Source organism: Plectropomus leopardus, chromosome 24, assembly GCF_008729295.1.
Source record: "Plectropomus leopardus isolate mb chromosome 24, YSFRI_Pleo_2.0, whole genome shotgun sequence".
NCBI classification, from domain to species: domain Eukaryota; kingdom Metazoa; phylum Chordata; class Actinopteri; order Perciformes; family Serranidae; genus Plectropomus; species Plectropomus leopardus.
In genome coordinates this window covers 4,533,814-4,561,292 of record NC_056486.1, presented here as the reverse complement: position 1 = coordinate 4,561,292, position 27,479 = coordinate 4,533,814, and the positions used below count along the sequence as shown (strand labels likewise).

At 39.2% G+C, this 27,479-nt stretch overlaps 1 protein-coding gene across 1 annotated transcript in view; it reads left to right on the top strand.

Annotated features, from left to right (window-relative positions):
* LOC121962944 (FERM, ARHGEF and pleckstrin domain-containing protein 1-like) overlaps positions 1-27,479 on the top strand; it is a 71,617-nt gene that overhangs the window by 20,775 nt on the left and 23,363 nt on the right. The window contains exons 3-10 of the mRNA XM_042513283.1: positions 16,187-16,291; positions 18,001-18,043; positions 18,237-18,315; positions 21,876-21,973; positions 24,207-24,321; positions 26,018-26,165; positions 27,084-27,179; positions 27,298-27,464. Coding sequence (XP_042369217.1) covers positions 16,187-16,291; positions 18,001-18,043; positions 18,237-18,315; positions 21,876-21,973; positions 24,207-24,321; positions 26,018-26,165; positions 27,084-27,179; positions 27,298-27,464 — 851 coding nt within the window. The remainder of the gene's footprint in view (positions 1-16,186; positions 16,292-18,000; positions 18,044-18,236; positions 18,316-21,875; positions 21,974-24,206; positions 24,322-26,017; positions 26,166-27,083; positions 27,180-27,297; positions 27,465-27,479) is intronic.

Below are 27,479 nucleotides of genomic sequence, written 5' to 3'. Positions count from 1 at the left end.
AGATTGTTCCTGAAAGGGAGCAGGATGGGGGTAGGAAATACACCAAGGGGGCCCTGCTGAGGGACGAAAAAGAGACGTGGTGTTACACTCGCTGCGATAGAGAAAGAGGGGGATGGCAGCACCGGGGGAGAGAGAGAAAGATGCATACAGGCACACATCCGTCTCCCACTGAAGCTTTTTGCAGCACGCCGGCAGCCAGGGAGAGAGCAAAAACTGTCCCCTCTGCTTGGCTGCAGATGAGATTTTTTTTTTTGTAATTGCAGTGAATGAGGTCCCCAGTGCCAACAGTGGAAGAGCTACTGGGCCCCATTTAGGGTAATAACTGTACCTTTGTTTCACCATGCTACACCGAATTTTTGGAGCTGTCTTGCCATTCCAATCTCACAGCTTGGATATTAATTATTTTTTGATTCTTAACATGCTATAATAATAATTTTACCGTCCTCTAACATGGCAGTACCTTACTGTTGTTGTTTTAAACACAATAGGAAATTAACATCAGTCTGCCAGCCAAACGCTGGTCGCTTTATCATCACCACCAGACACTTTGGTAGGAAGCCAAAACTCATTTGGAGCTCCTGTTGTATTTGAAAAATGAATCTGGCAAAAAATAGTAGCTGCACTTGGGTGTACATGTTGGACATTCAGCTTCAGGCAGTGCTGCTGTTTTTCCTAATCAGATTATTCCCAGTGCATTATTATGAGGTTTTGGCGGCTGATTTTCCCTCTCCTCCACCTGAAAAGTAAAACCTAATTTGGTGTGTAATTATTAGGTTTTGTGGCTCCTCTTTCCAGCTGTCTCTGCTGTCGTAAATCTGCACGCGATGATATATTGTAATAACAGTTTGTGTCAGGGGTTTCCCTTGGCGTAGGTGATAAAGTCAATGCTAAGGATGCTTGTGGTAGAGGAAGGAGAGCTTGAATATTTTTCAGAAACACACCACCTTTTAAAAAATCAAATACACTGATGACAAAGACGTGGACGTTTCCATCACCTCTCCATTTGTGCCAAATTAATACTCTAATGTCTGTTTTGCAAGTGGTGGTGATGATGTGATTTGTGGTTGGATAGTGATGGATGTAGATGCATAGAGTGACTGCTAGCTGGCCAGGTCGAGGTTTCCGGATGTAAACATCAGTAAGCTGAGAGGCAAAGATGCAGAAGATGGGCATCAGCTACGACCCCAACAACATGCACAAGCAACACAATCTCTGCATTCCAAGCGTGAAAGAAATACTCATATAAACTCCAGACAATGTTAGAATCAGGTCTGGACATTGTCTGGAGATCATATGAGTATTTCTGTCACACATGTAGCATGCAAAAGGAGATTGCCCGTGTCAAAAGTGTTTTCCTCTGCACGAAGTAGTCCACTTGGTTTAAGCAAGGTGTGGCGCCTGGGTAGAGCTTGCAGGAGACATGACATGGATTACACCCCTGTAATGTAGGCAGTTTGTAATGTGGTCATAAACAGCACAGTCTCTTGCTGCGCCTTTAAATTGTCAAACAGTTTCGGCTTCAGCCCTTATCGACAGAAGTTTCCCAATCTGATTATTTCTCTGGATCGACACTTGTTGCCATCTTAGTTTAAATTACTCTTATTCTTTACCCTGGGATGTGTTTGTCTGGTATTACACTAGTCCAACATGCCCACTTGCTCGCTGTGACAGTGCTCTATTCACATGAGTTCAATCCGACATTACACAGACTTTGTAGCAGGGAGCTGGCAGGATAAAGATTCTGACATTTGCATTCTCACATTCAGCTCCTCCAGGTTATTTCTAGATAATTTCAGGTTTGTGGTGCATGTTTGAAAGGGGCTAAACACTGGTTATGTGCCACTGTACAAGCGCATGATAATAGAACAGACGACCTCCATGCCTACGTCAGTTTCCAACAGAATATCATGAACTGGAGTGACCTTTGTTTCACAGAAACTTTGCTAAATCCTGGAATACTGGACAGTGTCATTCAATCAGGTGACTCAATCAGGTGTGGAGCCCTTCCAGGTAACCACAGTCAAAGTCATGGATGAAATTAGTGAATTGACTGAGTCTATGGTGGAAGCTACTTAATTCAAAACAACCTTTGAATTATTCCACATCCAGAAACAGTGGATTACCAGGCCCCTCTGGAAAATGGACAAGAACAAAGCAGCAACGATGTAAAAAGATGCAAAAAAGGACTAAATTACATTGTACGAGTTGAAGGAACTGACATGATCACATTTCACTGGTGTTGTACCTTGTGTGATTAATTAAGGAATAAATGTTTTTGTTATATTACTATTACTGTAGAGTGAAACATGTATACTGGAATAAAGCGATGGGAACCAGTCCTTTTTAATTAGAAAAGAAATGTGTAAGTGGGCATGCTTAGAGTTTAGAAAGCCGCTTAAACCTCAAGTGTCAGCTTCAGTATCCTAAATAAGATTTCTCCCTCTTGATAAGTGTTAACCACAGCTCCTTATTAAACCTCTCTAAGGCCTCGCTCAATCTCTGTCGCAAAGCTGGACCCGGCCCTGTAACTTCACCCCGCAGTCTTTGGACATCATTGAGTGTGTGTGTGTTGGGAGCACGCTGAACTCGGTTCTCTCTCAATAGGTGAAGTGTTTCTTAATCTCTCTCCTCGTCTCCGTTCTGGATGTTTTCCAAAAGCCTTGGTGGAATTCAATGGCTTCTCCCCTGCTGTGTCCTCGAGTCTCCAGCAGTTTGTTTCTCTGAGAAACGAGTGGAGGAATGTGGCCTAAAATGTGATGTTTTGGTGAGAAAGTCATTTCGGTTTTCACCTCTCTCCACCTTTTTCCCTCCGTGTCTCATCATTCCCATCATAATTCACTGCAGACTTTTTTTCTGGAATATTCCTTTAAAGCCCTGATTGGGAATTTCCAGTGTTGCCTCCCCAGATAAATCACTGTTAGCACTTTACAGGCTTAGTAGCTGTGATTGATTTATGTGATTGAAGTGTGTTTGTTCTCACTCTTTAAAGGATTGAGTGAGCTTTTTAACTGATCTGTGCTATTTGAACACTTTTCATTTGAAGTTGAGCAGCTGGAGATATTGTAAAAAATGGTGTTTATGTTAATATATGCAAGCTGATTGACATGCTTTGATGTCATTCAGATATCCAGTTTAATTACACTGAACATTTTTGTCTGTGGTGTAATTAAAATGCTCTTACCGACTTGCAAATCATCTGCATATCCTCATTACCACACACACATATGTGTTTACCACAGGCATAGTTTAATTATTCAATTGTGCTTCCACACCCCTCTTTTGGCTCCTAATTCATCCGTTTCAGCAACACGTGCAGCGCACAAACAAAAACACATGCCAAGCATTGGCATCTTGCTTTGAATGGCTGGTTCTTTGCTGTGGGGTGAAATGGGGTGAGGGACCCAAAGCTCTTAAGACAACCACAGCAAAGGTTTCCACATTGGTTATGACGCTGTTGAGCTGTGGTTGCCTCAGGAGTAAGGTCAAAAAAATGTTGTAATATAACATTAAATAGAAATGGATTTTTATCTTATATTCCTTGTCTTCTTTGCTCTTGGTTTTGGAACTACAAATCCCATGATGCTTCAGGGACACGGGTGGATTTGAGGCAGAATGCAAAGGGTCCCATGACTTTTTCTACACAGGAGCAAGACACACAGACTTTGTGGTGGTTTGCATCTCTTAGTGGTCATTTCGTCCCTCCTTGGGGTCATTTTATGACTTTCTGTAGGCATGTGAGTCTCTCTGAGGTAACATTGTGTCTTACTGAGGTAATTTTTGTGGCTTTGTAGTCATTTTGTGTCTCTTTATGGTTGTTTTTTTTGCATTTTGTGTCCCTGTTTTTCCCATTTTTGCACTTGTTTTGTGTCTCTTTATGGTTGTTTTGCCCAATACAAGCAAAGTTAAATTTTTTATTCAATCAGAACAGTTGGATCTGCATTTGTATTTATCCCTCTTTATCACCTGTAACATCCAGCATCATAACACCACTTTAAGGAGTTAACATTTGCTAATATCGGTTAAAAGAAGTGCCTAAAATACAGAGATTTTGAGAATTGATCACAAAACATAATATCATGATACTCAAGCACATTGGCAATTTCTTACACACAGAGATAATATCCTCGGAAAGTATAGGTCACACTGAATGTAAAAAATTGTGCATCATGTCTGTGTGTTCAGATTCGACTGAGTTATTTACATAATGCAGCAAACGGGCACTAAGGGTTTAAAAGGACCTTAATAGCCTTAATGAACTGTGTGCTGCTGCACTTCTGACTGCTGACTGTGTATGTGAGCGAACGAAAATACACCCTGTACCGCATCTTTGCATCAGTTTGAAACATTCAGCTTTCGAGTATCATTTTATAGATAATCTAAGAATGTCAGATAAGTACGACATGCATCACAGGTTTGCTTCCATGAATAATAATAAAAGATTTTAAGCATGTCAAAGCTGAACCATGCGTTCCCAAAGCAGCTACAAGTGTACTCTCATGGTACAGTAGGACGCTTTAGATAAAAGCTTGCACCATTTCCATTTTATCATCCTGTGTCTCGATGGAGCTCCAGAGGCTTTTAGGAAACAAAGCGGCCCTGTTGTGAGATTTACAGACCTCATTATTGCATGAGGCATCGTACAAACCCACCGCCATCCTACACGAGACTCCAATTGCTTTTTTTAATGGAACAACATTGTACATGTGTTCTTCTCCGCTGCTCGATTTAATTGTCTGCCTCAAGTGTGCTCTAAACACACACACACATATATTGAGACACACTGTCGGCATTTTCATCATCCCATCAGGGGTGTTGGCAGTTTGATTTCCCACAGTGCCTTGCTGACAATGCGTGCAGGTATTTTGCCAACATGCTGTTTATTCAACAGTGTGGTAAGTCCTGTGTGTGTGTGTGTGTGTGTGTGTGTGTGTGTGTGTGTGTGTGTGTGTATGTGTGTGTGTGTGGAGTCCTCTCCCTTCTGGTAGCGTGGAGGAACCGGCTCTGACGTCTTGCCAGTAGGTTAAGCTGTTTAACCTAATCTGAGCGAGAGGATATGATTGGTGGACAGTCGAGGAGGGAGGAAGCCTCGCCCAGCTGTCCTGCTGTTCACTGGGTTTTACTCTTTTTGGCTCGAGGGGAAGTTGTGCTGTTTTTGCTCTGGGCATTTTTCAGCCTCGTATCAGGGGGATATTGAAGGCAGTACTAAAAAAAAAAAGAAAAACAGCATAAAAAACCTGTTCCTTTCCTAAATACCTCATCATTCAAGCCAGTAACACCAGGCTATAGAGAAAACTCATTATCCTCTGACATATTTGAGCAGTTGCTTGGTTAACCACACACAGTGGGGATGAAGAGGCATCCTGAAATAAAACCGTACCATCACTTCTAAAGCTCTGACAATGACTCTAACATGACACCACTGAACCAGACTTTATGGACTATGTGTCTTTGTCCTTTCAGAAAATAGCCCGTGTGTTTAGGCTATTAAACATGACTTCATTATTTTTTGCCTCGGGGAAACACTCCTCAAGGACCTGGTCTCGGACAAAATAGTAGCAGCATGCATACAAATGAATAAAGCAGAAAGAGAAACATAAAGGCTCTTTTAAAAAGATAGCATTGGAATGAAACTTGAACCTTTCCATCTCGCCCAACCCAGAAAGGGTGACATTTGTCAATCATTGTTTCCCAAAGCCCAAGCTTACTTCCTCAAACGTTGTGTTTTGTTCAAAATCCAAAGATATTCAGATTGCTATCATAAAGGAGTAAAGAAACCAGAAATATTCATATTTAAGAAGCTGGAATCAGAGAATTTTGACTTCTTTTTTATTTTTAAATTACTCCAACCAAATAACTGATTATCATGTTTGTTTTTCATTTTAAAAAAACGACAACTAGTGAAATAATTGTTGCAGCTCAGTAGGAAATGATTTCCAACATTCTTTGATTGCACATTGAACCGAATGCATCAACATAAGAAAATGAGTTACATTTAAGAGAACAGTATTCTAATCATACTCTCTTTCAACCAATTAAATCCCTGAGAGCAAAATCAGTTTTTCTTGGAGTGGTAATCGCACAAGTTGATATTGCAATGATGATTAAAAAGGATAAATTGTGCAGCTTTATGTTGCTGTAACTTAAGCTGTCTTTTCTGCTGATTTTTGGCCCGATTGACCTGCAGTTTAGCAGCAGGACACTGTTCTTTAATACCCTCTGCTATGAAACCTGCAGAGTTTAAGGTTGATTGTGAAAATACAAAAAAAATGTGCAGATTTACAGCTCAAATAACTGCTTAGTGTGCACACTCACAGCCAGACAGGTTCAGGTGATTCCCTCCCGCTCTCTCAGCAGGGTTTTAACTATCACTTTCATTTTCACTCTTCCCATATCTCTCGCTTCTCTCCCCTTATCTCTTTAACCTTGAAGTTTTCAGGAACAAATTATTAGATTTCCAGACTTTTTTCTGCTAGCAAGGTCAATTTCTGGGCTATTGCTGCAAAAGTGAGAGTAAAAACATCCAGTGATAGCAGAATTTTAAAGTAATATCTGAAAGTAATAACACATTTTCCTCTCATGTGCCTGACAAAGATCCCTGCAGGAATTCATAGCAGGGGACTGAAGCAAAAACAGCTTGGAGGTGTTTTTTTTCCTGTCTTTTCCCCCTGTGGAGAGTTCTTATCATCAGTTTCACCCATCTGGTTTCTATCCATGTTGACATTAGTGTGAGTGCAGGATGACAGAGAAGTAACTTTAAAACATCCCCCACTTCAGGCCAGTTTGGCTCAAGTCATAGACTGTTGTTTCATGCATGTTTTACAAAGATATCTTGATTTCATTTTACTGAAAGTCTTCACTGAATGAATTTCCTTTTGCAAGTTTTAAGCGGACCACATCAACCATGTATAATCTATCATAATCCCAGTTATAGATTTTACAAATGCCATGTGGGCTCATTTTTGGGGGGATTTCATCGGTCATTTGCATCAGTGACGCTGTGGGGCTCTCTGTAAACCCTCAGCACACCACGACAGATGGTGAGAATATTTTACTTGGCCGTGGTCTGCAGGGCGAGACAGGATCCAAAGAACGGGAAAGATGGAAGACAAACAAAGTAATTAATAGGTAAAATATGTCTGTGTCGACTTTTATAGTCAGTGGAAAACTGACATGACTTCTGAGAAAACCTGAGAGAGAGATTCAGGTTTTACTTAAAGTTGTAGACACACTGGTGTGACTGTTTCATGAACTACCACTTTGCTTTTGGGGAAGATAGATCGAGGCCTCTTACTATAATGGAGGAGCAGTAACAAAAGGAGAGAGTGAAGAGAAAAAGTGACATGAAATATGTAGGTTTTCTTAGCAGAAGGCCTCAAGGGACAAAGGGGGGACTGGATACGAGAATAGGGAGCCATTACTGTGAAATAAAGCATCCCGGTGACACCAGCATGTAGCAACAAAGAGGACTCGGATTTAAAAGTCCCATATTCTCTTTTTACACGTATTAGGGGTTTCTCCTAGAGCATGTTTACATCATTTAATGATCAAAAAACACTATTTTTCTCACTCTGCCTGCCTAAATATATCTGTATTCACTCTCTGTCTGAATGTTTCCATTTTAGTGCCTTTCTCTTTTACACAAACTCACGAAAAGCTCAGTCTGCTCTGAATGGAGTGTTTCTGGGTCTTATACATCTGCATTCTCAACCTCTTTGCAGCATCATTACGGACACAAAATGTAAGCGCACTGAAGCAGCACTTCTTTATCATTGTATACTATTGTTGTGACATTACAGCTTCACAAAAAAACCTGATGGCTTGTTCAAAGGTTCAGTTTGTAGGATATTGAGGGGTATATTGGCAGGAATGGGACATAATTCAAGAAGTATTTTTTTGTAATGTGTAATCACCTGGAAAATAAGAATTGTTGTTTTTTGTTATGTCAGAATGAGACGGTTTTATCTGGGAGCGGATCCTCGTCTATAGAGCTCACTATAGCAGGTTTTACACAGAGATCATGCTATAGGGCCCCGACAAAGTCCCCTCTTTATATCGCCCTTGTATTTTTACACAGAACAAAACCATGGTGGCATCAGCCCGCTCCAGTGTGTTATTATACATTGCATCACAGCATACATCAAAAGAGACATGATGTTTAACACGTGAGCGTCTGCCGCCTCGTGTGAGATATAATATATGCATTGGTAGCACTTTCTAAACAATAACAAAAACATAACATTTCAGTAACAATCATCTACCCTCTCTGTTGTCTGGCAGCTAATCTTCCCGAATTTCATTGTTTTCCCAATTTGCAGATATAGGTTTTAAAGTCCCCCCTCTTTCTCTTTCTTTCCCTCTTGATTCATTTCAATGAAACTCCTGCCATTTACACATGAGAACAACTAGTTTCATTAAAAACAACAACAACAACAACAACAATGGTAAATTGGTGAGAACCCGACCCAATTCAAGCCCAGGGTTTCGGGTCGGGCTAAATTAGGGACACGTAGAGAATCAGAGCTCTAGCATCTATACCCAGTTTATAATAAAAACAGACATAGAAATCTGATTTTTTACAATATGGTTCCTTTAAAGAAAGTAAGAGAGGAAGTGTGTTTTCTGTATCTTGTGTTTGCTTTTGCAGGCTGATGATTTTGCAGGGTAACAGTGAGGGTGGGTTTGGCAGAAAGACAGTCTGATGAGTGGACAGGCTTGTTGACAGCTTACTGGCAAGAGTCCCGATAGGCAAAGAGCCACTGGAGTCTGGACACTGAACAAGACACTGAGTGAAGAAAGTTTAAACCAACGCTTTCCAGTTTCACCATCGATTTGAGTCTTTTTGCTGACACAGTCAACTCCATTCTTGTTTATCTCCTCTAACGCAAACCAGACACTCTCACTGCGTAGGATCTACCACAATCAACCTGCCAGCTGACCGTAATGGATATTTTTATTCTCAGTTGTGACACACAGCTCCCCCAAACATGCATTTTGCTCCGGGGGCACCACTATAATTTGAGTCTTGTTTGCTGCATGAGTCATTTTATGAAAGGTAAACAAAAAGAGGAAGCAGTCGCCACAGCTGCAGACAGCCTCTGTGACTCTCACTTGCTGAAATGAACCCAGTTATTTTGGATTTTAACAGCTAGGACACACTGGAAAGATGCATTGCAAGCAGACATGCTGGTTTTTACACCATTTTCCATGCCTGGAGCTATTTTGACGACTTCTTAAAACTTTTGGATTTATTTTTTGGGTTGCAAGTCTTGAAGCCAAAGTCCACTGATGGGCAGTTGGTTGTCAAGGCTCACTGCAAGACCTGCAAGCCTTCTAATTATCTCATGTGAGGCCTAAAAGGACAGCTGTGTGAAACTGGACACTGCCTTTAAGGACGTGACCTTGGCCTTTGCAGGTTTACAGTCCAGAGGAAAATCTGACTCCAACAGCCTTTTCAGACTCTTTAATTGTGTGTTTGCATGCGAGTGCACACACCAATGAATGTGTCACTGTGTGCATATGTTACAGAGAAAGCACTCAACATGTCTGGGTTTGCTCAGCATTGTTCTGCTAGACCAGACAAAATCACGCTCTAAGATATGATAAAAATGTGTCTGAGCACAAGTGTGAGTTTCTGGGCGGCTAAGAAAGGCTCATTGATGGTCGTCGCTGAATGAAGTGATTGTGATTTGAACTGAAAGGACCCCAGTCTGGGCTCCGCAGAGCTGAAACATTTTCGACACACATACACACCGGTTTATTTTTAGACCATAAAACTCTCAAACTATGACCTGGTAGAAGATTCTCACTTTCCCTGTTTGTTTCCCAGATGGTGCAACACCGAGCCTATTCTTAATCTCCTATTTTAATATAAACAAAACCTAAATATATCATGTTTGACCTCGGCTGGGTGAGCATTTCCTCCTCTGAAACTGTGGCCAAGAGGAGAGCAGATCATGAGAACAGACTGTTCCATTTTAAGTGCCACTTTAGTTAGCAACATTGGCTCAGTTTTTTTCTGGCACATTTTAAAAGTTAACAGCCTGAACAAACAAATCTTATTGCAATCACATACTGTCTGGAATTAAGTTTGAAACTTTGGATTGTAAATTTGTTATCACACATTGTGGGAAGCATGGAGAAGTACAGGTTGTGCAGCCTTAGTTTTATGAATAAAAGCAGCTTTACCTGATTTAACTTTGGTGCAGCTGGAGCCTCTCAAAGCACATGACAGCAGCTTTATCTCCCTACATTTAGATGGTCCACAATAGTAATTGCTGGTATTAAGTGGGCCCTTTTCATGCTAAAAAGGTCTGCCAAATGATTAACACTGCTATTTAACTTAAATACATTCATTCTTACCTTGGTTTGCATCTTGTTGCTTTCCTCTGCCTTATTTAACCATAAATTCCTTTATTTGTTGTCTCTTTCTTCTCCTCTTCAACAGTCATCTCTTTGAGCTGCATCAGTGTCCTTTGTAGTGGCATGAAACTATGTACATTTACTCCAGTACTTTACTTTAGTACAATTTTGAGGTACTCTTCTACATTTCCAAACCAGCATTATACTTTTTGCTCCACTACTTGTATTTAACAACATTACTTTGCACATTCAGATTATTCATACAAATATAGTCAACAAATACATTATGATTTATTGTGGGGAGACAGATGAAACTTTATTGGTCCCTTTGTGAAATTCACAAGAAGTTTAATTTAACAAATTAACCCCACCTTTTCCATCTGCAAAATTACAGTGTTGTTTACATAATGAATCAATAATTAAAATACAGTAATACAATAGCCTAAATAACAACCTGAGATGGGCCATTCTTCAAGATGAGAACTTTTACTATTTTGTCTTTGAGTATATTTTGATGCTAATATTTTGGAACTTTTACTTAAGATTTTTAATGCAGGACTTTTTCTTGTAACAAAGTATTTCTATACTTCTGTATTTCTACTTTGACTAAAAGTTGTTTGAAGGCTCCCTCTTCTCTTTTGCCTCCATGCTCTATACGTTCCCTGCTGCATGAGAAACGTCATCTGAAAGTTGATGTTTTATTTGATCAGCTGGTAGAAGCTGCAGCACAGTACATTTTATCGAGCATTCAAATCCAGTAGCTCATTTCACCGGACATGTTCTCAGCAAGTTAACCTGAAAGGTGTCTTAAGACTGTGGCTTCGCCTGAGTAATGTTACCGTTATCTGTCTGACGAGCCTGAAGATTGACGTTAACATTGTTAATGCTAAAATTACTTGATGTCGCTGAGGGTAGAGCTATGATTTTTGCCCGCAGTCCATGTTTACAAGCCTTCAACTTCACATCATTAAAAATGTCTCTATGGTACTGAAAGATGCTGCAACAGCAAAAGTGGCATGTAGCTTTGTAGAAAGAGGAAGAGAGGCCACTGGCTGATAAATTTGTGTTTTCGAGGAAATATAAGGAATGACTCGCCCTGCTCCGCCTTAGTGTGCTTCATCTTAGTGCTCAATACTCCTTTTTTGTACGTAAATAGACAGTCCTGTGCTAAAATTCTGGCCCCGCCGACTTGCTAACAGTATTGCAATATATGTCAATATATTGAATCGTAACACAAGTAGTGTGATACATATCATATCACCATATTATTACCATTACACATCCCTCTAGAAAGTGAAAGAAGTTCCATAAAAAGCTAAAAAAGCAGGGGAATTCTGACTTCTCCAGCACAACTTTCTTATTGAAGAGATGAATGACTTTCCTTCTGCAGCCAGAGAATCCCTGACCCTACGATCTTGGCTGTTAAGATACGGCCATCGCGTGTTACAGAGTGGACTTACTCTGCCGGTTAGGGGGATTAGGACTGGGAGGTCGGATCGGAAACATACAGGTATTATCTCTGACAACAGTAGGTAGAACCTGCACGTGAAAGACAAAGCTTACACAGTATTTTGAGGTCTCTTTTGCCTGTTCACAGTGGTGATTAATCAGTGATGTCGCCTCAAACAGGATGTGGGATTTGGTTTCACATCATCCTACTTCCTCTCTCTTTACTGAAACTAGTGAAAGTAAAACTTGGTAACCCTAAATGTGGTTTAGATTTTTGTCTTGTATCGTCCCTTTCTTTAAATTCAGCTTTGAAGTTTGACACCTTTTCTATCTTCACTCTTTTTGACCAGACTCTGTGAACTTGGCAGCTACAGTATATTGTTTCTAGCGGTTTGCCTCAGTGCCCAAAAAGAGCTGAATTTGAACACGCCTGTTGGCTGTGAGTCTGTTTGGGATCCTGCTTTCCTCACTCTCCTGCACTTCTGCTCTCACCTTTTCATTACTGCTTCTTTTCACACTGCTGAGGTTAAATTTAGGTCTTGTTCCTTCCAGCTTGTGTCGTGACTGAAAACTTGGCGTCTCGTTTGCTTCAGGCTCGACGCTTTCAGGCTCGTGACCCGTCATGTGTTCGTGATGCCCGTGTTATTCTAACTGGTTTTGATATTTAAAGATTTCAACACCGTTCCCTCAATGACATTCCCCACTGCATTCCAGTGTCTTACATTACTTGAATGTGATATGGGATATCTCCCCACTGCATGCACAGGGGCTTACTGTAGTTATTGGAGAAGGGTTTGCAGATATTTAAAGGAAATTGCTTTTGTCAAAAAACATACCTGGAAACCTTTCTCAGTCTTAATAAGTTCGTCTTGTTTGACGTGACCTGCTGCCCCTCAGTTTTCAGTTTTCTTCTCGTGTTTTTCTGTCTGGTCCTGTGCAGGATAGTGATTGGCACAAGGAATGCCAGTGGTTAACTGCCAGGAATATTTTTGACTGGTTATGCATGTTGGTCTATGGGCTCAGTTTGCTACTCTTCAGTTTGCTGCACTGCGCACCACCCGGGTCTGGTGGGAGCGAGGTAACACTCTCATTTTGCGATTACCACTAGTAACGTCATCCCGACTCAATAGTGTTGCTGTGGAAACATGGCAACCACCTCATGGTCTTTTCTTAGTATAAGTGTTTTTTTTTTTTGTTTTTTTTTTGCTGCAAACCCCCGATAGCATTATTAAATATTTTATCAGTGTTGGCACAGATTGCACTATTAGCAGTGTCAACACAGCTAGTGGTGCAAACATAGTTAACAATGCTAAAGGGTGGCTTTCATGTTTCTGCAACTGGGGCGTCCAGCCACTGGGATGCTGTTACTACCGGTAATTACTGAATCAGTAGAGCTAGTTACCGGGTTAATGGGTTTGGGGCCATCAAAAGCAAAATACATGTAAATATTGGTACACAAAAGAAGTAGAATGGACCTGGCTGACACTGACAAGTAAAGAGACAAATATATGTTTGTTTTGAGGACAAAACTAGACAAAAAACTCACTAAAACCCACTAACTTTATGCTTTTGTCTTCAGGAATTGTTATAATCATCATTAATCTCTGGTAGAGGTGACTGCAGTAGTCACAAGAATTATTGTTTCAGCAGTGATGGAAACATGACACCCGGGTGGAAGCACTAATTTTCTGCCATTTTGCAGCGTGATACAATGAGGCATCACCACAAATTCCATCTATATCAAACAGTGCTCAAACATCTTTCTGAGTAATCAGAGTTAAATTTGAAAGGGAGACTGAATAAGTACCAGATATAAAAAAAGAAGTAACCACTATAACATTTCACTGGCCTCCATGCTGCTGTCTACTGTTTACTAACCCTGTTTTCTGGCACATTCTTGTGGCTGAATGACACACACCAGTAAAAACAAACAGAGAGGCATACTCATCTACTGGCATCTGGAAAGGAGTTTAAAAAGCCCACATAAACTTGCTTATGCTTATTTTGGTAGAAAAAAAGGTAATATTCTGTCCTAATGTTCCTCTTTTGCACAGTCCTTGTAGTCCAAAACTCCCAACACCATATTCCACCAAATTCCTCATCTGAGGTCACATGATTTAGGTCTTGTGTCTCCTCCAAACCCAACATTGTTTTGCAGAAAACTGGAATCTGTGTTGTTGAAGTTGGACATTTCCTACTCAAGTTTAATGCAAATGAGGGTCAAGGAAATTGGTTTTTACACATATAAATGTAGGCAAACGAGTTCATAGATTGTCTCCCAATCTGTTCTCCCACTTCTTTCTTCTCCTCTCCCCTCTTATCCTCCTTTAAACCAAGATTACCACCATCCAGAACTGGATCCTATCCAAACTCCAGGGATCCTTGAGCTTTGTGATCATGGCATCTGTCAGGCCGAGCCCCCCCTCCACATCTCTGTCTGTCATGACATGTAAAGCACGCAGGATGTCATTCAGCCAGTTTATAGCTTTGTTCTCTGACAGCACAATAACTGATGTTGTGACTGACTGCTATTGTTTTTTCTAGAGGCCTGTGTAGCGCGTGTGTGTGTGTGTGAGTACAGTATGTGGGTGTGTCCGCACAGACAGACTGACCACACAGAAACAGATTGACTCGCACACACACACACACACGGTAGCCAGATGGTGACAGACTTGGCTCACACCTTGGCCTTCACCGCTCTGATTCCTCTCCTGCTCATTTTTCTTCTCGGCCTTTTTCACTCTCTTAAGTCTTTTAATTTCCGTTGACGGTGTGTCTCACAACAGCGCATGCTTTGTGATTTTTTTAAATATTGTGAGCACTTGCAAACTCCTGCTATTTGTCCACTACAGCTTCCTTTAATTGAAAATATATATTATCAAAGAAAATCAAAAGAGGAGGAATGTGTGAATTTAACACACAAATGTAACATTTTTATCTGCTATAATTAAATCTGCCTGTCAAAGGAAGTAATGCTCACTATTATGTAACTACACTTCATTAAAATCTCATCAGTCTCACTGAATGTATATAATTGTATGCTGTTACTCTTTAGGGTGGTGCCATGCAGCTTGCCTCAGAGAAAATTATTCTGGGCTAATCGTGGGTTTTGGTTTCAGGTCTGTGTCTATTTTGGAAATTCTTGAGCAGAGGTTGTTTGATGCTTGTGATGCTCTTGCTGCTTTGACAAGCCCTTTTAACATTTAATCAACAGAGCTGACTGGCAGCAATTTCATTTACACGAGTGGAAATTAAATATCAAAATTCAGAGGTGTGGATTCAAGTCACGAGTTGGACTTGAGCAGTTAGAAATAACCCAAAATTAGCAACAAAAAAAAGTAAAAAGTGACAATAACATGAGCCCAATATTAGCAAAAAAACAAAAACAAAATCTAGACAAAAACAAAAAAATTACCTGAAAAGAGCTAAATTAATTCCCCTCTTTTTAAAAGTATTATTATTTTTATTATTATCATGTCATGTATTGTCACCTTTTTCTAATTTCTTGCAGTTTTCAGGACATCTCTTGCCAAGTTGCTCGTTGCCCTTTTAGCCATATTTCAACTGTCTGATTTCAAAGGTTTAAATTCTCATGAAAGGCATTTGAATGCAGCACACGAAAACTGATGTCAACCCAGGTTTCAATGAGTTCCCCTAATTATTCATTTTTATTTTTTAAATTTAAATCAACAACAACAAAAAAAGATGAAAGAGGGAAGGAGAGCTTGCCATACTGCTGCTGAATGAGTCCAGACAAAACTATGGTAAAATGTAAATCTCAAGCACCATATTCCACTATCTTCTTCTTTTTGGGTCACATGATTTAGCTCCTGTGTTTCCTCCAAACCCGACGTTGTTTTGCAGAAAACTGGACTCTGTATTGTTAAAGTTGCCAACAAAGCAATTCTTCCTCTGCATTGCCAGCAGCAGGTATAGCTACATCATTAGACGAAGAAAACACTTTTCCTGGGGCATGCTGGTTGAGCACTCCCAACTGAGCCTCGGCCTGCAGCTATTCATTAGTCCCAAACCTGAATCCAAGACCTCACGTCAAGGTCAAAGTTCAGCAGCTTGTTAAGGGAGGAGAGGCTTGTTAGAGATGCACGAGTCAGGAGTTTTCTCCCTCACCTTCCTCCAGCTTTTTTTTGGACGAAAGTAACATGCAATTCTAAGGAAAGGTAGATGACACATGTGGAGTCTTATTAGGTTAAATAAATAATCCGCTCAATTCCATTATCAGCACTCCCGTGATGAGATGCTGTGTGACACTGTGTGGCCTCCCTGCATTACTTTCCTCCTCTCACCTCCCCTGCCCTCCAGTTTCCTCTTTTACCTTTAATCAAATTTGTGTTTTTCCACCTCTGTTCGTCTCCCGCAGCAACGTTCCCCCGGCAAAGTGCTCTTTGACCTGGTTTGTGCTCATCTCAATCTGGTGGAGGGAGACTACTTTGGACTGGAGTACCAGGACCAGCGCAAGATGACGGTATGAGACTCACTTAAAGTGGGATATGTTAACATATGTTCTATTATTTTACTTGTTGTTTTTGCAGATTGACATGTGGCTCAAGTTAAAATTTCAGGTATTTTCTTTGATTCTCTCACTCTGATTATTTATTATTATATTATATTACTCCTCTGCCAGAAAATTTAGAGCATCAAAAACTTGATTTTTTTGCATTCTGGTGATTTTTTTAATGCACCCGTATGCGCATTTTCTGCATCAATTTATGGTCTAAACCTTTTTAACCCATAGGGACTGTTTGGTGCATTTTATGTGCTTTTCATTCTTCATTTTTTAAAATTTTGGCTGTGGTTATGCATATGGCATACACTCAGGAAGACTGTGTTAAATGCAACAAATGCACCATTGAATCCCATTCAAACTGCAATTTTTGACCTTACCGCCATCAAAGCATAAAAACATGCATTGTATTATATTTTGGGTGTCTTTCTAGCCCTTTGGAATTTATAATTCCACCCGACGACATGCTCATAGTCAGGTAGCTCTGTTTACCACATTTTGCACACATGGAAACTTCCCATTTGCCTATCCTCCTTTCATCTACATCAATATGGTGTTAACCTGCACTCACTTGTTCCACCTTTTTCACGACGGAGCAGCTGGTTGTAATAATTTGCTGTCTGTTTCAATGGTGTTTGCAGATGCTATCGTCTCTGCTGCATTTCTGGCTGCTAACATCTGCTGGTAGAATCGGCATTTGTGCGTAAAAAATCTCCTAATGAAGGGAAAGTTAACTGGAGAGCAACAGTCAGACCCATTCATCTCTCAAAATGTTCGTACAAATACTTCAGTGTACTCAAACACTGGACTCTCACTGTGCATTTCAGCGCCTCAGGCTTAAAAAACTGTTTTTTTGAATTGGATCGATGGAATAAGTGATGTAATGCTGGAGAAATAACGGCAACAATGTCAGCGAACATTCACAGAAAGATACAGAAATACATGAAGCTAAACGTCAAGTAGATAACTGAGTGGTTTTATCTTGTTTTTGTTAGCTATAGTTTGAATTTTATAGGTATAATAAATAAACTCCCCGACATATCATATCAGTTAAAATGTGCCTCCAGTTGGTGTAGGCCTAACTGGGTAAAGCCTGATTTTATGGCTCCCCAGTTTCCAAATATTTTTTTTAAATAGTGTGCAGGAAGTTTGCTGGAAAGAACTGTTTCATTTGGCTTTTATTATAAGGTTATAATAAAGGTTATTATAAGGATTTTTGATTTTGATATTTAGGTAAAGGTCCTCAAATGTCAGTCTTTGATGTGGAGTGGCAATGATTAATTGATTAGCTGATCAAAAAGAAAATTAATCACAAACTATTTTGATAGTCAGTTAAGGCAAAAATGTCCAACATTTGCTGGTTGTAGCTTCTTAAATGGGAGAAATTGCTGCTTTTTGTTGTCATTTTTGATCGTAAATGATGCATGATGTCAGTGTGGGGTCGTCTTTGGGTTTTGGACTGTTGATTGGACGAAAGTAGCAGTTTAAAGGTACAGCTTTGGGAAATTGTGATGAGCATTTTTCACCATTTTCTTTACATTTTCAAGACAAAACGATTATTTGATTAATCGTGAAAATTGTCAGATTTATCAATCATGAAAGTAATCATCAGTTGCAGCCCTGCTTTGACTCACAGCAATAACAGTAAAGTTGTGATCTGTTCTCTGCAGGTGTGGCTGGATCTGCTGAAGCCGACACTGAAACAGATCAGACGTGAGTATCTCAGCAGATTTAAAAACAGATAATTTTTTTTTTCAAAATAAACACAACGTCTTACACTTGACCATCTCTTCAATGAGAACAGCCAGTCATACTTTGTGAATCACAGTCATTGAGTAAATGTTACACACAGATGAACTGAAATCTCTCTAAATCACTGACTTCTCCCTCCTCTTCCTTCCTCCAGGGCCTAAAAACACCATCCTTCGTTTTGTGGTGAAGTTCTTCCCTCCTGACCACACACAGCTCTTGGAGGAGCTGACTCGGTAAGTCTTCTCGACACAGAAACCACACCTATCTGAGGAGGAACTTCTCAGATTAAAAGACACGCTGTTTTGATTTTGGCCTGCCGTCTGGGCAGAATGTTTTTCAGGAGGATTTTCACACAGCTGCGTCTGAACATACAGCACCCGCCTTGTTACAATATGTTTGCATCTTGTTTTGTACTTTTTGTCGTCCTCTGTCAGCCATTAACATTTATTACACATTTATATCCACACGCCACAACATCAAACACAGTTTTTTTGGCTTTTCTGGACCCAAACAACATTTTTTTGTCCATCTGGGAAGCAGACTCTTGAAAACACTCGTGGCTCCAAACCAGCTGAAAGGAGATGAATGCCCGGACCACTTTTGATCCATCGTTTTTGGCTGTTTTACTGAAAAAATACTTAATTTTTTTTTTCTCTGGAAGACATTTTTTAATGTTAAGTAATTTTAAAGATCCAGCTGTATCTGGAGTAGCATCTTTCTTTTGCCCTGTTAACATCCAGAGATTAGATTGTTTCGGATAAATGTTCCCTCTTTGCCTCCTTTTCAATTCCTCTTTCAGAAAGTGTGAATTATCAGTCACCATCTTGTCTGCCTTTCTGCTTTGTTTAGTCTGACAGCTCAGTTTGTGCTCGTCTGAGCTCATTCAGGCTCATACAGTGCAGCTCCATTTTGCAAAACATTTGGCCACTTTTACCCATAATGCTGTGGTTGTCTCTTGCTACCCAGCTGGGTTCACTTGAGACGAGTGCCGAGCAGGAATTGAGCGTAGAGCCTCTTATCTGTGAGGGGATCTTTGGTAACTGAATACAGTTATAATTAAACTCTGGTTTTAAAACTATTTCAAATCTGCGTTTTTCCAACAGCAGCCATTCAGTGTATTTACATTCTGTAACTACCTCTCTGTGTAGTAGTTTTCATTGTTAATGGCAGAGTACGCTATTACCTTTGTTGATTTAAATTGCCTTCATTAAGATTTTTTAAGATCTTTTAATATCACATATCATTTCTAAAATCATTTATTATTATATCACTTTGCATTGCACATCCCAGCACTATCATTCCTAATGATATAATAACTAAAATGATACATCTTGGACTTGGACAAGACTTTTATAAACCCTACAAGGCTTTTTTGAGGAAACTTTTCTCCGCAGACGCTCTGACATGTGCCAAGATTCATGTAACCCAGTTTTGTAATTTGATATGGGCCTGCTGTTTACTGTTCACTTCACTGCATCTGATTTAGAGCTGTGATAAGTTACTAGGCAGACGAAGATTTCCTACTGAAAGTTGATTTTATTATTTAGAAGTCACAGGAAGTATAGAGGAGGAAAAATGACACGAGCATCAGAAAATAAATATGAAAATAAATACATAAATATTGATCATTAAACAGGACATAAATATATAAATGTCTTATATTTGTTTTTTTACATTTTTGTACAACTAGATTTATTGATATCTGTATGTCTGTGTCATAATGAGGGAGGAGGTCCTAACTTTTGCATTTCTTTCTTTATTTATGCATTCATTACATTATTTACATACTAATTTTAGCATTTTCAAAATGTATTTGGGCCTTTTTATATGTATATATTGGCATTTCCTGTGATTATTTTGTCAATAAAATGCAATACATACAGAAATAAAACAAAATCAAGGAATAAATGCAGATGGTAGGACCTTATTTCACATACAGAAGAAGAAATACTGAAAAATAAATGTAGTTGTATAAAAATGTAGAAATAAATATAATATATATATATTTCTCTGCGTCCTTTTTATGATCAACTTTTATTTATTTATTTATGCATTTATTTCTTGTTTTTTTATTCACCTATTTGATATTTAAATTGTTTATTTCAATAGTTATTGATTTATTCTAGTATTTATTGATACATTTATTTATTGATTGCTGTATCTAAACATACTTTTATTTTACTCATTTATTTTTAATATTATTTTTGTTTATTTATTGATTATTTGTTTATTTATAGTTCCCTGTGTCAATTTTGTCCTTCATTAAATAATGCAATGTACTTGTTAGTCACTAAAAAATGCTCCTACAAAACAACAAAACAGTTAAGGACTGAAATCTCAAGGATCGTAACTCTGACTTCATAAGAGTACATCATCGCCAGTGCAGAACGTCTTACATATTTTCCACTGACGTTGTTTTGCCTCTCAGCTGGCCAGTTTATTCCACTGATCTCATATTGTCTTGAAGTGAGCCAGCTGACTCCAGCGTCAAACAGGAAGTGGCACACAGCCGCTTTTTTTTATGTTTCTTTGTTTGGCTCTCACAGCATTTCACTGCTGTCAGTGTTTCCTTTGATGCTCAATGTGGGTGCAGACAGACCAAATATGTACACGGGCAGATGGAAGAAAGATATTTTTGAAGATATAAAACGCTGAAATTAGCTTTTTATTAAAAATGGGACACTGGCCAATCCATGCTGCTCCAGTATACATTATAGCAACATATTAAACACATTTATTTATTATTTTATTTATTTGTGCATTTTAATGTATGTATTTACATGTCACTTTCCATCCTCCATATTCCACATGGACTCTTGTCAATAAAATCAGCTTTCGGTAAAATAATAAATAATGAAAAAATGCCAAAATTAATTACAGACATAAATAAATAAATGCAAAAATTAGGAAATAAATGCAGAGGTTAGTATCTCCTACCTATTGTCAAAAACTAAATGCAGTTGCACGGAAATATAGAAATAAATATCAGATATATATTTCTTAATCTTCTAAAAGTTCTTCTTAAAGTTTTCTGTATTTTTTATGCATTTATACTAATATATTAAAACAGTACTCTGGTGTCTTTTAAGAGTTTGAATCGCCATGATGTATTTCACTTGAAAGTGGTGCAGCGTTTTTATATAACAAGAATTACTCAAGGCTAAAATAAAAAGATATTGAAACTCGCCAAAGCCTCATTAACTTTATTAGAGAGATAATTATGCAGTCATAAAAAGGTTGAATTGGATATCACGTAAAAAGCTGCTGTGCACCATTAATCACACACAGAGATGTGCACCTCTGGGGGTCAGTCCACTGTTTGTCCTCATATTTTTGTCCTTTCTACTGGCTTTATCCTAAAATATGTAACAAATCCTTGAAAGATACAATATGAAACAGACACAATTTATGTGTGTTTTGTCTTAGTGCTGATTGTTAAGTTTTGAGGTCAGCTGTCTCACTGCTTTTTTTTTCACTGCTGTCTCTGCTGTTTATCGAAATGCAGCGTCATGACCTGGCAACATGTGCAGATCATGTTGGAGTGGCTGACTGTGTAATGATTAACAGAAAAGGGCATAAACTCAATTAGAGATTCGTCTGAAGTCAGTAGATGCAAATTATCAGCAGTTTATGCCAGATGGTAATGGAATAGCTTTTGACAGTTGAGTTTATAAAGCGTGCATTAACCTAATAACCTTTTTTACCTCCTTGCTTTCCAACTCTTCTCCCTCCCACGCTCTTTTCTATTTCTGTCTGTGTCTTTTATTCCCTCTGTCTTTCTCTTTCTCTCTAGGTATCTGTTTGCCCTGCAGATTAAGCGCGACCTGGCCTGCGGTCGTCTCATCTGTAACGACACCAGTGCTGCTCTCATGGTCTCACACATCATCCAGTGTAAGTGCAACACACACACAAGATGTCTGTGAAAGAACAATAAAACACTTTCTTATTATCATAGCTTTTTTTAAAACTCATTGCTGTTCTCATCCGTTCCTCTCACACACCAGGTGACAGATATCACGCTGTAAATGCAAGCATTAAGGCTAAATAAAGCCACAACACACAAACAATGTCTGAATAATGAAAACACATCACTTGAGCAGCTTGATGAAGACAGCTATTTTACATATTCCACGTCTAAAAGAAGGTCTTTAGTCTCACAGTGGGAACCAATTTAATGAAGAAGCATGTGTGCATGGACATAAACACGTGATGGATATTCCCTTTGGGGGCTATTTAACAACGCTCATAATAGCTTGTGTAGCTAATTTAGTTGAACACTAGGGAATCTATTTTGCTCATTTTCAGGTCCATATTAATTTGATTTACACATTTACATGCTTAAATGGTTGTAACAATGTATTTTTACACATACAGTCTGTCCTGAAATGTCTGTAATCACCCTTTGTCCTTTTGGATCTTCTGCATCTCTGTGTCTCTGTACCGTCATTAGGTGTTTCCATCTACCTTCTTTAATGCACATTTTTAATTAGTGCATTAAAAAATCTATGTAAAAATTAGAAAAAAAAAAACTTAAAATATTGAAGAAAACGTTTTTACGCTTGTGGGAGGTAGAAAAGTTAGGGTAGATGCGGCTCAGGAAACAGATTCAGCGAATAAATGATGACATACAGTCATGAAGTATTAGGCCACTGCAAGCTTCATCTTCTCTTCAAAACAACATCGCCCAGTGTTCTCTCTATTGTTATACATCCATTGTTTTCCTACGTTTGAGTTTTGACTGGGGAGCTTTATGTCATTGTGCTCTCTTCTGCAGTGACATTTGCCTCAATCAACCAACTCCCAATGATTGCATCACAATAGTGGATAGAAAAGCACGTACTTTTGCATTTTGCTTTGCAGATTTTCTGAAATTTCAGTTAAAATTTGCACCACATTTGGATGGAAACCCAACTATTGCAGTTGGGGTATGACTGTGATGCAGTAGGCCTATAGTGGCACTTTCTGCTGAGGAAAAATTAACAGTAAAAGATCACGAGTACCACCTGGCATGTCCTAGCAGAAAATCTAATCCAAAACTGGGGAGAAATTAACAACATAGGCAACCAGGATTATATGTTTCCCTGAAGTTAGCGTGTAGCTACAGGTAGAAATGTATGTAATGTAAACACTTGCAGTAGTGTGCCTGGAGCAGATAACCAAAAAACGAAACCAATCACAAGCTGACGTCAATTTGTCTCGAAGGTAGAAGAAAAATGATGGAAACAGATATTCACAACGCTCTGAAGCTGGAGGCTTTATTTTACAGGATTACTTTAACATATGTTTACCTCTTTGTGTTAAACTTTGGCCATGATTAATATGTGCAACTGACATAGTGTATCAGCAGACAGAATATAAAAGCATTGCAGGTCCCCTTTTAGAGGATCTTAAAATCTTTTGTGAGGATTCATCTCACTCCAGCAGGGCAGATTTTCACCAGTATAAGCACATGATCCCAGCTCATATGTAGCCCTCCTGTCCCTCATTCTTCATTCCATTGTCTTCTCAGTTACATAAAGCACCAGTTTTTCTCTTTTATTTAGATATTTGAATTAAGTGAACTCTATATTTTTTGCCGCCGGGCATGTACTCGTCAGACTATGTGTCTTTGTCGCAGTAGCCGTTGTTATTCAGGTCCATATGTGAAGGATGTAGAATTTATGGATTCAATTCAGTCTTGCAGACAGCGGCGGGGCTCACTGCACAGCATGCTAAAGAATATCACTTGGTTGCCGTGGTAACTGTCAGTGCTGAAGCCTGTACGTGCACCTGCAGGGTGGTACTGTACATGACGAGGGTTTATTATCGCTGGTATTGAACAGATGGGAGACGCACGCTTCATCACACTTCATCTGATCTACAGTAGAATAGATTAGGACGGGGTATGAATAAAAAATCAACTGGAATAGAGAAAGGAAAAATAGTACAATGCATTTTTTTCTTTTTTTGGTTCTATTTGCTTGTACTCGTGCTTTCTTTATCTATGCCATTTCCTCTTTTCCTGAATGTCTTTATTGAATGATCTCACCTTTATTTCTCTCCTCATTGTCAATAAATATTGAATTCTCACCCCTCTGCCACCTCCCTCTCCTTCCTCTCCTTCCTCTTGTCTCTCCTCCTCCAGCCGAGATTGGAGATTTCGATGAGACCCAAAGCTGGCAGCATCTCCTCCACAATAAGTACCTGCCCGACCAGGACGCCATCAGAGACAAGATCACTGACTGCCACCGCAAGCATGTGTGAGTGAGCACATATGTTAAATTACTCATCTCCATCAAATCAATTTGCGCTTGTTTTAAAGAGTAAATTGGTGGACACAAAATGTCTCATACTTAACTCTCAGTGTATGTGTGCTGGAGGCTTTAATTTTCACATTATTCTTGTGTAAGCTGCACCTTGAACCACCCAAAGTAACATTAGCAGCAGTATTTATCTGTAAACAGCTGGTCAAGATTATCCTCGCTTGGAAAACAGTACTAAGCCGAGTTTCAGTCTGACTGCGGATCAGTTTCTGTTTTGCGTTAAGCTTGAAGGTGTCAGGAGAAATAGTTTTTCACATAAACACTTCCACACACATAACTTCCACAGCAAGTCACACACACACACACACACACACACACATATACACACACAGATGTATATCTTTTCATTCAGACGTGCGCTCACAAACACACCCATTACACAATTACACCCAGCCCATAATATTAAGTCTCTCTCCTGCAGAGATATTTATCTCTTTAACCACAACTCCTCACACACACACATGCACAAACACACACTTTTAATCTCTCCCCCGCAGAGGTGGCTATCTGCAAACACACCACATTGCGCTCCCTCTGTGCCCCCGGGACCACACACTCATGCGACACAACTCGCATTTACATTAGAGCTGCGTTTCCTCACCACTGTGTGCAAATACACAATAAATTCCCTGTTTTCTGGAGATGCAAATTCCTCGAAAACCTCATACTTAACCACAGACAAGAGCTGAAAACCAAACCACAGACTTGTTGATTATTTGTCACAGTCACACCACACACACCCTCCTCCCCGATCCCTCAGCTCCCCGAGCCGACGCAGGAAGGAAGTGGCTAATTCAGCAGCTCATACAGGAAACAGGAAGCTATTTTCAGATTTGAGAGGAAACAAACTTCTTTTGTGGCAGTTTTTCTTTCCGTCCCACAGTGGGTATTGCCATCTGATGCTGTGGTGTATTTTAAGACTGTTTGTTGTTTCTGCACTCACAATAAATCTGAGAGAAACCTGAGATTGGTCACATCGAACAGCTTATATCTACACAGGGCAAACAGTGACACTTGGTGAGGGATGAATGTTGACAAATCATTCTGGTGCCCTCCTACAGCTGTGGAGACACTTTATTTACAGGCTAACAGAAAAAAAAAGAAATAAAATAAAAAATCAAAATCTTTTCTTGCTTAAGCTTGAGAAAGAGCTGCTGATTGATTGGCATGTTAATTATTGGATAATTAACCCTTTGAAAACTGCTAAATGGCTTGATTTATTTCAAAAACATGGAAACAAAGCAATGAGCAACTTAATGATAAATGGCCCAAAAGACACAAAAGAATTACTTGAAAATAAGCAAAAGAAAAAGAAAAGTAAAAAAAAAAAAAAAAAAACAAGAAAATGAACAAAGAAAGTGCTTATTTGTTTATTCAATAATTGTAAGTTTTTTAAATTATAAGAATTAGATATATATAGCTTTTCTGGACTTTTTAAAAATAATATCTTGTATAGCTAATTTTGTGTCATTTTTTGCCAATTTGCTTACTATGTTTTTTCCAAATGTCTCAAACCAATTTCCTACGGTTTCAGAAGATCAGATGCTCATGAAAAGTGCCTGAACGCAGCAAAAGAAAACTTGCATCGATATAGGTGTTTAAGAGTTAATGGACTGGTTGATCTCCTCCACAGTGGACAGACTCCTGCAGAGTCGGACTACCAGCTGCTGGAAATCGCCCGGCGGTTGGAGATGTACGGCGTCCGTCTGCACCCAGCCAAGGACAGAGAGGGGACTAAACTCAGTCTGGCTGTGGCACACATCGGGGTGCTGGTTTTCCAGGTAAATCCATAAATATCATAACTAACAACCAACTGACAATCTATAATAGTTATGCTGAAATGTGAGTCATCTTAGAGTCAAGCACAAGGCTGCATTTCAAGGTTTGAGGTATGATCTGTAAATTCCTTAAATATTTTCTGGTAGAGGGTCATGCATAATTTGCTTTAGAGATCTTTCTTTGTTGCATGTTACTTTTTCTTGATACATATTTAGAATCGCTCATAGGTCCCTTGGGGGAAATTAGAAGATGTCACAGTTGCTTTTGTAAAAGTTAGCATTTCGCTACAAATATTAAAAAAAGTACAAGAAAAATATAAGAAAATATTAAATTTATAAAGAGATGTGCTGTATAACAAATATAAACACATTAAATCTGTACAAATATGTGCACAAGAAATACGATACATATGTATGAATACAGTTTGTGCATCATACTACAAGTGTGCAAAATATAAATGTAAGAGTAGAAGAAGTAAGAATTAAATATTTAATAAGAGATTATTTACATGGCCCGTTTCAGATTTGTAATACTGTCATATTCTGAATAATAGGGGAATATTAGTGTACATGTAAACAGTAATAAATAAGCCTCCATTTGTCTTTGCAGTCTCTTAACTTAGGGAGAAGAATGCACCTAATGATATTATTTGCTTGTTTTTGGGGATAAGATGTAAAGAGAACTAGGAAGTATCTCTATATTATGTGTCTTTGATTCATAGGAATCAATAATCCACATTTTGGGATACGGAGATTGTATTTTTGTATTCTTAGAAAATGCCAGCATGAGTCAGGCTGAGACTACATATTTTGAATTCCAATCTCTATTGAGAATTCATCCAATTTGTCTTTACCCCTGTGAGATAATGGATTTTTCATGAATATTAATCAGCTTCTCACAATGTCTTCTCCTTCATTCAGGGGTACACGAAAATTAACTCCTTCAACTGGTCCAAGGTTCGCAAGCTCAGCTTCAAACGCAAAAGGTTCCTGATAAAACTGAGAGCAGACCCCGCTGTAAGTCCATTCAACATTTTTCCTTTCTCACTTTCCCTCATTTTTTGCCCTTTTTTCTGTCTGTCCTGTGTCTCTTCTTCCCTCCATCTCTACTAAAATCTGCCGCTGCCTCTTCCAGCAGAACGCCCACCATGACACGCTGGAGTTTGCCATGGCCAGCAGGGATTGCTGTAAAATCTTCTGGAAGATCTGTGTGGAGTATCACGCCTTCTTCAGGCTCTTTGAGGAGCCAAAACCTAAACCCAAGCCCATCCTCTTCACCAGAGGATCCTCGTTCCGCTTCAGGTAAGGAAAAGATGG